Here is a 12,117-nt window from a genome sequence, read left to right as displayed (position 1 = left end):
ATAGATGTGAAATTACTTATTAGTTAATAAATAACTTTAATGAATCATATTGACTATTTTATTTCTATTCCTTTATTCAGTTTACTTCCTATCGGTAACATGACGAATGAGTTTGACCTAGGTAAAACTAGTTCATCCTAAAATCGGGTTTGGCCGGTAACATGTATACTTTGTATTTTTTTAGTAAACAATTGTGCACTGCACAGCGCGCAGGACGAATGCTGTCTCGAGCTTCCAAGTTTGCAGTGATTATATGAAGCAATACACAAAATCGTGATGTGATGTATATCACATGTATATATATATAAATCTTGATGCAAGTATCCCAAAGGCAGTTTCCACAACTCTCTTTGCTTGAAATAGCCTGTAGTTAGAAATTCATTTGCCTTTTATAATATTTTTCAGGTGAAAAGGCTTCACGATAGGTCTGTCTAGTGTGAATGAAAATAAATGTGGAGCATTTTCATCACTATTTGACAGTGGAGATGAAGTTTCCTATTGAAATTTGTCTCATGCAATACAGTACCACTGGAAACACAACTGTTTATCCCAACGTTTACATAAATTCATGATCTGCATTAACTGTTGCAAATAAAATAATGCTGAAAAATTGATTGTCATTGTAATAAAGGGATCCAGTCTCAAGTGGTTTTGTTATAGCCCCTTACTTGCTGTCCATTGCCCCCACACAGTGGTTGCAATGGACAGCAAACTCATTGAAGTAACTTTCCAGTCAGCTGCAGGTAATGGCACCTAAATAAGCTTACTTACATTAAAATCTTGTTTCTAAGATGTATTTCTTTACATTACGATGATGTGACAAAAGTCATGGGATAATGCTGTGCACATATATACAGGGTGGAAAAAAATTGTCATGAAATTTTAACCCTGGATAGCTGATGACAGTAGGAACCAAAATTACTAATGTTGTGTAGGTTGACAACACACCATTTTTAAACTATGTAAACTTGGCCCCACATGCTCTGATTGGCCATGGAATTGCCCTGTTGCTGGATGCTCTGGACAATGCATGACCACGAATGCTTTGCCTGCCAGAGATCGCGATGTATCCGAGGCGGCCCACATGCTCAGTGGTACCAACAACCATAGTGCTGCCCGTCAACTGACGAATGGCAGCAGGGCAATCCCATGGCCAATCGGTGTGCGTGGTGCCAAGTTTCTGTAGTTTTAAACCTACACAAGATTAGTAATTTTGGTTCCTACTGGCATCAGTTATCCAGAGTTAAAATTTCATGGCACAATTTTTCTCCACCCTGTAGATGGCAGTAGTATTGTGTACACAAGTTATAAAAGGTCACTGGATTGGCAAAGCTGTCATTTGTACTTGAGTGATTCGTTTGAAGAAGTTTCCGACGGGATTATGGCTGCACAATGGGAATTAACAGATTTTGAACAGGGAATGGTAATTGTAGTTAGACGCATGGGATATTCCAGACAATTAACGCTGTGTGAAATAACCGCTGATATCAAAGTGGGGTGTATGATGAATGTATCCGTTCGGACAGTGCAGCAAAATTTTGCGTTAATGGGCTATGGCAACAGACGACTGACACAAGTACCTTTGCTAACACTACAACAGTGCCTGCAGCACCTCTTCTGGGCTCGTTACCATATCAGGTGGACAGGTGGACCCTAGATAACTGGAAAACCATGGCCTAATCAGATGAGTCCCAATTTTAGTTGGTAAGAGCTAAGGGCAGCGTTAGTGTGTGGCACAGACCCCATGATGTGATGACCCAAGTTGCCAACATGGCACTGTGCAATCTGATGGTGGCTCAATAGTGGTGTGGGTGTGTTTACTTGGAATGGACTGAGTCATCTGCTCCATCTAAACAGATCATTGACTGGAAATGGTTAAGTTTGTCTATTTGGAGACCATTTGCAGCCATTCGTGGACATCACATTCCCTAACAACTTTGGAATTTTTGTGGGTGACTATGTGCCTTGTCATCAGGCCACAATTGGTTGTGATTGGTTTGAACATTGTGGACAATTCAGGTGAATGATTTGCCCACCCAGATCGCCTGACATGAAACTTATCAGACATTTAAGGGACATAATCAAGAGGTCAGTTTGTGCACAAGATCCTGCATTGCCAACACTTTTAAAATTACAGACAGCTATAGAGGCAGCAAGGTTCAATATCTCTGCAGGGGTCTTCCAGCGACTTTTTTTAGTCCCTGCCACATTGAGTTCCTGCACTGCACCAGGCAAAGGCATGTTTCGAAAAGATTCAGGGATGTGTCCCGTGGCTTTGTCACCTCAGAGTATAATTAACATGGAAGGTTTGTAAAACGACATTTTATTAAATGAAAAATCAGTACATAGACAGTGTAGTGCACTGTCTATAAGCAGCAGTAAAAAGGTGTAAACAGAAAATTGTTGATATTAATTTACATATTACAACATCAAGAAATAAACAGGAGCATAAAATGACTTGAAGTTCATTTGGGAAACTAAATGTTATACTCAGAAGTAAATTCCCAATGTGCTATAAACAGGAGTAAACCAGTGTAGGATCTATATTGCAAGTAGTAATTTATGAGAGTCAGAGAAGGATATTAAATGCGATAACATTTCAGAAAGTCAGTGCTGTCTAAAAAGTAATGGAAATATGTATGTTGGGTATAACAAGAAGGATCAGAAAAACAGTCATACTCATAAGATAAAAAAAAAAATTGCTAATGTAATAGTGACTGTTACGAAGCTAAAATGTAGGTCATCTGGGTGTATAGTGAGAGGAAATTATGAGAGATGGTGTAAGAAAATATGTTTGATGTCTTGTGATATGAAATGACCTTTGAGGACAGTCCATTGTAATATACACATACTAAAGACATAAAGAAGTAAACAGGACAAGGTTGGATGTGAAAAGCTGTGTGTTGTGATGTATAGTGAAATCTGGAAGCAGCATTTGTCCAGCAGTGGATATTGCAAACAAAGTCCAAGGTCTTCCATGCATCACAATCATGGTGACAAATTGAAATTGTATTCTAACTTTTCAGGGACTGTCAACATTGCATGTGTTCTGATGAGACAAAAATTATTTTTTTCGTTGTTTCTGTGTCTTCCCATGCTTGTTTCTGTTTGTTTGTCCTTAACATATATACAACAGCTCCTCTCTTTTTCATTCCAGAATTAGCAGTTATTTTATAAGGGGCATTCAAAAAGAAATGAGCTGGAGGCATAATTACAGAAACCAGTACCTGTATGCTAGAAGTACTGATCCTGGCTGTTGAGACACTTGTCCCACTGTGACTCAAGGTGGCGGTGTTAACCAGCTCTTCATGTACAGCTGGATGTTGCCATCCACATGAGTGTAGAAAAGGTTATGCTGACATTCTTCTTTGACCAAGATGGCCACATTCTGATTCACTTTCTGCAGCACAGGCCGACAGTGAATGCCTAGCGCTAATTGCAAACCCTTGACCACCCATCGCCAAGCGATCAAATCAAAGTGACCAGGCAATTTCACCCATGGGGTCATTCTGCTCCACGCCAATGCAAAGCCTCAGATGGCCAACACAGTTGCGGCACTCCTGCAGAAATTCAAATGGGATGTTCTCGGCCACCCTCCATATGTTCCGGACCTCTCTCCCTGTGATTACGCCATTTTTGCTCCCCTTAAAAAGGCTCTGAGTGGCAAACAGTTCACCTTGAAAGACGACGTCCAGTTGTACGTGTGGAACTCGTTAACATCGCAGGCCCGCGAATTTTATGGGACAGCCATTCACTGTCTTGTGTCACAGTGGGACAAGTGTCTCAACAGCCAGGATCAATACTTCTAACATCCAGGTACTGGTTTCTGTAATTATGCCTCCAGCTTGTTTCTTTTTGAATACCCCTTATAAAGATATTCTTCTCCACCATTAAATTCATACTCTGAAATGTAGCGAAGCCACCAAAACCATGATTATAGAAGAATTGCCCAGTACAGAAACTTGGAGAGATGCAACAAGCCATGGAGTAAATCTGTAGTTGTGACCACCAACATAATCTACATCTACATCTGCGTGACTTCTCTGCAGCTCAGAATTAAGTGCCTGGTAGAGTATTAACCAACAACCTTCAAGCTATTTCTCTACCATTCCACTTTTGAACAATGCTCAGGAAAAACAAACACTTAAACCATCCCATGCGAGCTCTGATTTCTTTTATTTTGATACGATAATCATTTCCTACTACGTAGGTGGGTGCCAACAAAATAGTTTTACTCTCTGAGGAGGAAGTTGGTGATTGAAATTTAGTGGGAAGATCCTGCTGCAATGGAAAAGCCTTTGTTTTAATGACTGCCACCCCAATTCATGTATCATTTCTGTGGCACTCTCTCCCCTATTTTCCGATAACACAAAATGAGCTGCTCTTTTTTGAAATTTTTCAATGTCCTCCGTCAATTCTATCTAATGCAGATCCCATACCACACAGCAATACTCCAGTTGAGGGCATACAGGTGTAGTGTAAGCACTCTCTTTAGTAGACCTGTTATATCTTCTAAGTGCTCTGCCAATAAATCACAGTCTGTGGTTTGCTTCCCCCTCAATATTTCTATGTGATCGTTCCAATTTAAGTTCTTTGTAATTGTAAGCCCTAGGTAGTTACAGCCTTTAGATTTGTCTGATTTATTGTTTAACCAAAATTTAGTGGATTCTGTTTGTACTCGTGTGGATGACGTCACACTCTAAATTATTTAAAGTCAATTGCCACTTTTTGTACCATTCAGATATCTTGTTTAAATCATTTTGTAATTAATTTTGATCGTCTGATAACCTTACAAGGCGGTGAATGACAACATCATCTGCAAACAGTCTAAGAGGGCTACTCAGATTGTCTCCTAAATTGTCCTTATAGATCAGGAACAACAGAGAGCATATAACACTATCTTGGGGAATGGCAGATGTTACTCCTGTTTTACTTAGTGATTTTCCATCAGTTGTTATGGACTGTGACATTTGTGACAGGAAATCATGAACCCAGTCACACAACTGAGACGATACTCCATAGGCATGCAATTTGATTAGAGGTCACTTGTGAGGAACAGTGTCAAAATCTTTCTGGACATCTAAAAATATGGGATAAATTTGACATTCCCTGTTGATAGCACTCTTTTCTTCTTGAAACTAAAGAGCTAGTTGTGTTTCAAAACACAGATGTTTTCTGAACCAATGTTGACCATTTGTAAATAAATTGTTTTCTTTGCGGTAACTCATAATGGTCAAACAACATATGTTCCAAAATTGTACTGCAAATCGGCATTAGTGATTTGGTCTGTAATCCAGTGGATTACCCCTATTTCCTTGCCTGGGTACTGGTGTGACAACTTTCCAGTCTTTGGATACAGATCTTTCTATGAACAAGTGGTTTCATATGGTTGCTAATTATGGAGCTACTATATCAGCATATTCTGAAAGGAACCTGATTGGTATACAATTTGGACCAGAGGCTTGCCTTTATTAAGTATTTTAAGGTGTTTTGCTACGCCGAGAATATCGACTTCTAAGTTACTCCTGTTCACAGTTATTCTTGGTTCGAGTTATGGAATATTTACTTCATCTTCTTTTGTGAAACAACTTCAGGAAACCATGTTTAGTAACTGTGTTCAGTGGCACTGTCGTCAATAACATTATCATTGTTATTGTGCACTGAAGGTATTGATTGCGTCTGCCACTAGTGTACTTTACATACAACCAGCATCTCTTTGGTTTTTCTGACAGATTTAGAGGGAGAGAGAGAGAGAGAGAGAGAGAGAGAGAGAGAGAGAGAGAGAGAGTTTCATTGTGGAAACTATTAACAACATTTTGCATTGAAGGTCTTGTTTAAATTTTCAGCTTCTATAAAACTTCACAAATCTTGGGGGTTTTGCTTTTTATTATTTTTCCGTTGCTTTGACAACAGTGTTCTGTCTTGTTTTATGTACCATGAGGGATCAATACAATTTCTTATTAATTTATTTGGTGTACATTTCGCAATTGTCTCTTTGAATTTAAACCACACCTGGTCTATGCATACATAGTCAGATTGGAAGGAGTAGAGACTGTCTCTTAGGAAGATCTCAAGCAAATTTTTATTTACTTTTTTAAGTAGATGCATGTGGTAGGTTTGGAAGTTACAGTATTCATTCTAGCTACAACTACTTTGTGGTCACTAATCCCTATATCTGAAACCATTAAATATGGAGTGCCACAAGGTTCAGTTCTGGGACCTCTTCTATTTCTGTTATATGTGAATGACCCAAACGAATTCTGCAGGAATGTCATCCAGTTTGCTGACGATACAAGTGTGCTAGTGAGTGGGAAAGAAATGGAAATGCTTCAGAAGTCTACAACAGAGACATTGAACAATATTGAAAACTGGTTCAGTCACAACAAATTGGTAATAAATGCTAGTAAGATAGTGGCACTAAATTTCTATAATGTGAAAAAAGGTGAGCAAACTGTTCAGATTCAGATATCTGATAAAGACCTTCAAAATGCAGACAACATTAAGTTCTTAGGAGTATGGCTCCAAGATAATCTTAAATGGGGGACACATTGAAAAAGTTTGTAAGAAATTAAGCACAAGATTCTATTTAATGAGGATATTAGAGGGATGCTGCAACAAAGATTCTCTGAAAACTGTGTATTATGCCTATATATACTCACAACTGAAATGTGGAATTATTTTCTGGGGTAACTTTTCTCTTAGCCAAGAGCTCTCTAGGATTCAAAAAAGAATTATAAGAATAATGGAAGGTGTAAAATGGAACAAAACCTATAGACCACTCTTTAAAAAGCTAGAAATCCTCCCACTTCCATGTATATATGTCTATGAGGTAACTGTGTTTGTGAAAAAATATTCAATGGAAAATCCGAGTCTCTTCCAGAAAACTGGAACTTATCCACTCCTATAACACCAGGCTGACTTTCATCTAGAGCCCGCCAACACCACCCTGAATAAAAAATGAACCCTGTTTTATGGGAAAGTTATTTATAATAAACTTCCCCCACAAATTAAATCAGTAAATGACCTGGCAAATTTCAAGTCAACTGCTAAGGCTTATTTGACTCATCACTGCTTCTACAGCCTCCATGAGATCCTTCAGAAAGTTCACTAACGATTTGTGTCTTTGCTTTAGTGATGTATCATGAAATGTTACTAGAACTTTAATGATTTACTGTAATACAAATATTACTCTGCCAGTACAGTACATGCTCTTTCTGCTTTAAAATATCTACTTTTTATTTTTGTACAATATTTGCTCTGTATATTGTAACTCAGTGATGATTTAATGTAAAAATAATGACTTTAATGCAAATTTAATATTATATTTTGTTATACATTGACTTGTCCTACATCAGAATGTACTATTTGTGTACTATATGATTACCAGGACCAATAAAACTCTACTCTACTCTACTCTACTCATTATGCTCCCTGTTTGCTCATGATTCTTTGTTGCTAAGAGGTCAAGTATGTTTTCATTTGAATAGGCTCCTGAACTAATTGTTCAAAATAATTTTCTGAGAAAGCATTCAGTATAATTTCAGATGACGTTTCATGACTACCATTGACTTTAAACATGTATTTTCACAAGATATTGATAGTAGATTGAAGTCACTACCAACTATAGTTGTGTGAGTGGGGAAACTATTCAAAATGAGACTCACGTTTTCTTTGAACTATAAAGCAACTATATCGTCTGATTTGGGGAGACAGTAAAAGTAACCAGTTATTTATTCATTCAAGTTGTCAGTTATAACCTCTACACATAATAACTCACAGGAACTATCTAGTTCAGTTTGACTACAGTGTAGACTACTTCTGACAGTAATAAACACTCCACCACCAACTCTATTTGATCTATCCTTTCTGAACATGGTTAGGTCCTTTGTAAAAATTGTGGCTGAACTTTTTATAGTTTTAGTCATCTTTCCATACCGATAACAGTTGGAGAGTCAGTGCTTTCTACTACCACTTGGAGTTCTGGTACTCATCTACAACAGTTTACAACTACAATATTGTTTGTTGCTATGTCTACCCTCTTCCTGCTTTTGTCCTGCACCCTTTGAAACTGAAGTCCTTTCTGCACTTCCCCAAGACTCTCTAACCTAACAAACTGCCACTCTCCTCCTCACTGCCCTTGTTATCTGTGTCACCACTTCCTTTGTGTGTTGGACTCCTGATCTATGTACTTTCAGTGGGTAGGAATATACCTGCTTTACAGTGTTCACAAAGATATGGTTTGCAAATGTGTAGTGAAATTCCTATAGACAGATAGTTAGGACATAACAAGTGAACCCTGCAGGGCAGCTATAAGTGACCTCTCTGCCTCACTAGGCAGCCCAGTAATACATAAAACACTTGATTAGACTTGAAGCCGCTTCTAACACCTATTATATAAAGTAATAACAAGAGGGTTGCAGCCATCTTCACAGCTAATGAACACTGTTTCTCAAAATATGATGTATTGGTTAAAAAGTCTTGGTTGCAATTTTAGTTTTTTATTTATTTATTTATTTTTATTTTTGACTGACGCATTTCACATTATTTAGGCATATTCAGGCTATCTACATAGAAAACAGAGAACAAATACATCTATTTAAGAATTGCGATCGCGTTGTGGAGACTTGGATAACCTATAAGCATGTATAAACAGATCATCTATTGAAAGAGCAGATACCTTAATTTGGTATTTCTTAGAAGAATCCTTTAGTCAGTGTAGCCAGATGGCATCGTCGAATATATCAGACCAACATCGGCTTCGTTAAACTCAGTAAAAGCTAGAAATATAAAATAGTAAAATCATTACCTTTTCTAGATGGACGTGAGAGGCTCCCGCTCCTGTGAACGGGAACGCGTTATGCAGATCTTGGTGCCTCTATTACTATTTTATATTTATAGTTTTTACTGAGTTTAACAAAGGCAATGTTGGCCTGATATATTCGACAATGCCCTCTGGCTACACTGACTAAAGGATTCTTCTAAGAAATACCAAATTAAGGTATTTGCTCTTTTGATAGATGATCTGTTTATACATTTTATCCAAGTCTGCACAATGTGATCACGATTCTTAAATAGATGTATTTGTTATCTGTTTTCTATGTAGATAGCTTGAAGATGCCTAAATAAGGCAAAATGCGTCGTTGGAAAAAAAAAGTGCAACCAAGACTGCTTTTAACCAATACTGTTAAGCACTGGTTTGCTGTATGCCACATATGGATTGGAAGAATTTCAAAATATGCTGTAAAAAGGATGATTACTGTTCAGTTAGTTTTTTATATGAAATTCTGTATGGATATTTCTGATCCAGCATTGCTACTGAAGTGTTTTACATGATTTTTGTTTCAGCGCTATCAGCAACGACAACTCATTAAGATTTGGTCTGTGCTGAAAACAGATGAGGAAAGGCATACAATGGAAACTGCAGTCATGGATCTCAAGCCACTAGAGAGCTTCATTTCCCCTCAGCATCCTGGAAAGAAAAGTTCATAGTGTGTTGTATTTTGAAAGTGGAATACTTTTTCCTCAATATGTTAAAAATTCATCTGGAAAGCAATTTCTTCTTGCCATATGACAACAAACATAATATTGATATCATTTACTCCAGTCTTTGTAACATGGGAATTCCATTATATTGGTTTTATGGCTTGTTACCAATTATCAATTTTTATTTAATTTATATTGCATGTTTTGTGTTCATAATTAAATTACTGTAGGTGTTAATTTTTCACAGATTGTGGGAGATGACTAATTTCTACATTTTTTACAGTAATTATAATTCATTCATAAATTGTTTAACATGTAAAATGAATATAGGTTTGTTAAAGTCTGCCAGTCAGTACAGAAGTCATATCACTGACAAGGTGAGCTAGCACCACATGAATATCCCCTGTGGTGTTTGTGGAGACAAACTGGACTTGTGAAGTAAAATATAATTTTAGTGGGTGTCAAACTGATAAAACTGTCCATACCTCCAATTCTGAGGTTGTTCAATATTTATTGTAATTGAACTTGTGTATTAGAAATAAGACTGAAGGTGTAACTATTTAAAGTGTACCTAGCAGTGATTGGTTTGGTAGTTATTCATTCATCCACAAGTTATTTTCAAAATGATATCAGACATGTCATCTTAACTGAAGGAGAACACAATTTATTTGAAAATATGTAACTGATTTATGCCTGTGGCTAATACTATGAAAAGTGAAGGATTTATTAAGATTGTAATGCTTCCTGTTCCTTTGTTTAGTGGCAAATCAACACAGCTTTCATCATTAAACTCTCATTGTGTATTGTTCATACTTGAGTCTATCTGTTTTTATTTTTATGTTAATACTTCAGTGTAAAGTGACAAATGTTAGGTCTATAAATAGGGAATTAGCATTACAGTAATATTATCTTATTTAGAAATACATCAGCACTATTACTTTGTTTTGGCACCTTGATAATACTTCTTACATTCTGTTGAATTCCTTGTCACCTCCTTGGCCTATATGAAAAGAACTGAGTTAGCAAATCACTACAATGAATTATAGCACAAGTGAAGGAAAACAGAGAAGTGTTGAAATTGTCCATCAGAGGTCCATGTCTTAGCACTGTAGAGTAAGAATCATTAAATTATGACACTTTTTGGTTGAATGACATTCTTTATTACTAAATGATGTCAACTGTTTACTATTTCCTACTCTCATATCTAAATAGTCCTTAACTTTTTAATTTGAATTACTTAAGAGGTATGTGTTAACTGACTCTTTAAATAATTTGATTTTATTTAGTTACAAAGTTACTCCCTCTTTGGCCAAAGTAGAACTGATTATGTGAACCACATTTCAATTTGCACACCCAAGATGCTTTGTATATTTCACCATTACTTTTTTTATCCATTTTATCACTGTTATGTTTCAGCCTATATTCCAAATGACTTGCTGTCTGAAAAGCTACTCTGAAATTCTTAGGGAAGTCAGATGCTAATTTCTTGGTAAGCAGATCATAATATTGCAAAGTTCAATTAGCTACTGCCAACTCTTTGAGGATATTAAAATCTCACTATACTTCTGTATCAGGCAGCAATAATTTACAAAGACATGCTACTATTTCACATGCAAGAATGTTTTTATGCTGCCGAGGATCACTGGAATCCGCCCTTATTATTGCATCCTGAATGTATTGTCTTACCTATTTTTATCCTCCTATATAGTGATCATTAATTCCAAGAAATTTACCTTTTTATCTACATTCTTCCCTAGTGTATGCTTTACATTTTCATGTTGTTGATTAAATACATATTGGAGGGCTGCTAAATCTCTCTCTCCTCCCCTGAATGTCATAAATTTCTCATAAAGATAATGTTTGTAAACAATTTTCTGTGCCAATTGGGGTTGTTTATGAACATGTTTGCTTCTAAGTTCTTTATGAAAATGTCTGCAAGACCTTTTTTTGTTGATAAATTTTACCGTCTAACTCAAAGTAGTTAAAATTTAAACTAGAATTAAAAAATTCTGAAAACTCAAACAGCTCACCCTCTCCCATTGTGTTATTGTTGTCAGATTATCCTTAATAATTTTTAAATTATCAGTAATTGCTACATTTCTGTTTAACTTCACTATGTCAAAAATGCTAAAATCATGTCATCAGTAATCAAAATTTCTTTATATGCATACTATAGTTTTTTGTACAAGAGCCTATTCAAATCAGCTGTAGGAGCATTCCTCCCATTTACAATTTCGTGCATGCTTTTATTTTCTTTCTGAGCTTTAATTAATGGAGTCATATGTGGCAACTTGGAGTTCATGTTTACTAGTTAACATTTTTTATAGGTGATAAACAATAACTGGACAATTTCAGTCTTACTTTTGGAAAAGGTCTGAAATTTTTTTATGCTTGTCTTTTATGTCATTTTCACTAAAATATGGCAAAATGTATGCCCTATGTTCACTTTCCTGTATTATGGCCAAAATGTTCATTATCCACCTTAATCATCAAAGCTTAAATTTCTTGGAACTTCCTGCTAACACTAGCAGTAAGTCTTAAGTCTCTGTTTTCATTAGTGACAGTCTCCTCTCTGTGAGCTATTAAACAGCAATCTCTGTGCCTTAATAGCAACCCTGGCTTCTTGCATGCTAG

General features: G+C 36.4%; 1 protein-coding gene across 2 annotated transcripts in view; it reads left to right on the top strand.

Moving 5' to 3' along the window:
• LOC126178680 (ribonuclease P/MRP protein subunit POP5) overlaps positions 1 to 11,505 on the top strand; it is a 142,199-nt gene extending 130,694 nt beyond the window's left edge. Inside the window, exons 4-5 of one of the 2 annotated variants that reach the window (XR_007536570.1) lie at positions 9,346 to 10,972; positions 11,058 to 11,505. Coding sequence is in view for 1 of the 2 variants with exons in the window: in XM_049924551.1 (XP_049780508.1) it covers positions 9,346 to 9,489 (144 nt within the window). In the remaining variant the exon portion in view is untranslated. Of the gene's footprint in view, positions 1 to 9,345 lie in introns of both variants that reach the window. The other variant, XM_049924551.1, reaches the window with a different exon arrangement.
• The last annotated feature ends 612 nt before the right edge of the window (positions 11,506 to 12,117 follow it).

This window comes from Schistocerca cancellata, chromosome 1, assembly GCF_023864275.1.
Source record: "Schistocerca cancellata isolate TAMUIC-IGC-003103 chromosome 1, iqSchCanc2.1, whole genome shotgun sequence".
NCBI classification, from domain to species: domain Eukaryota; kingdom Metazoa; phylum Arthropoda; class Insecta; order Orthoptera; family Acrididae; genus Schistocerca; species Schistocerca cancellata.
This window is presented reverse-complemented; position numbering and strand designations above follow the sequence as displayed.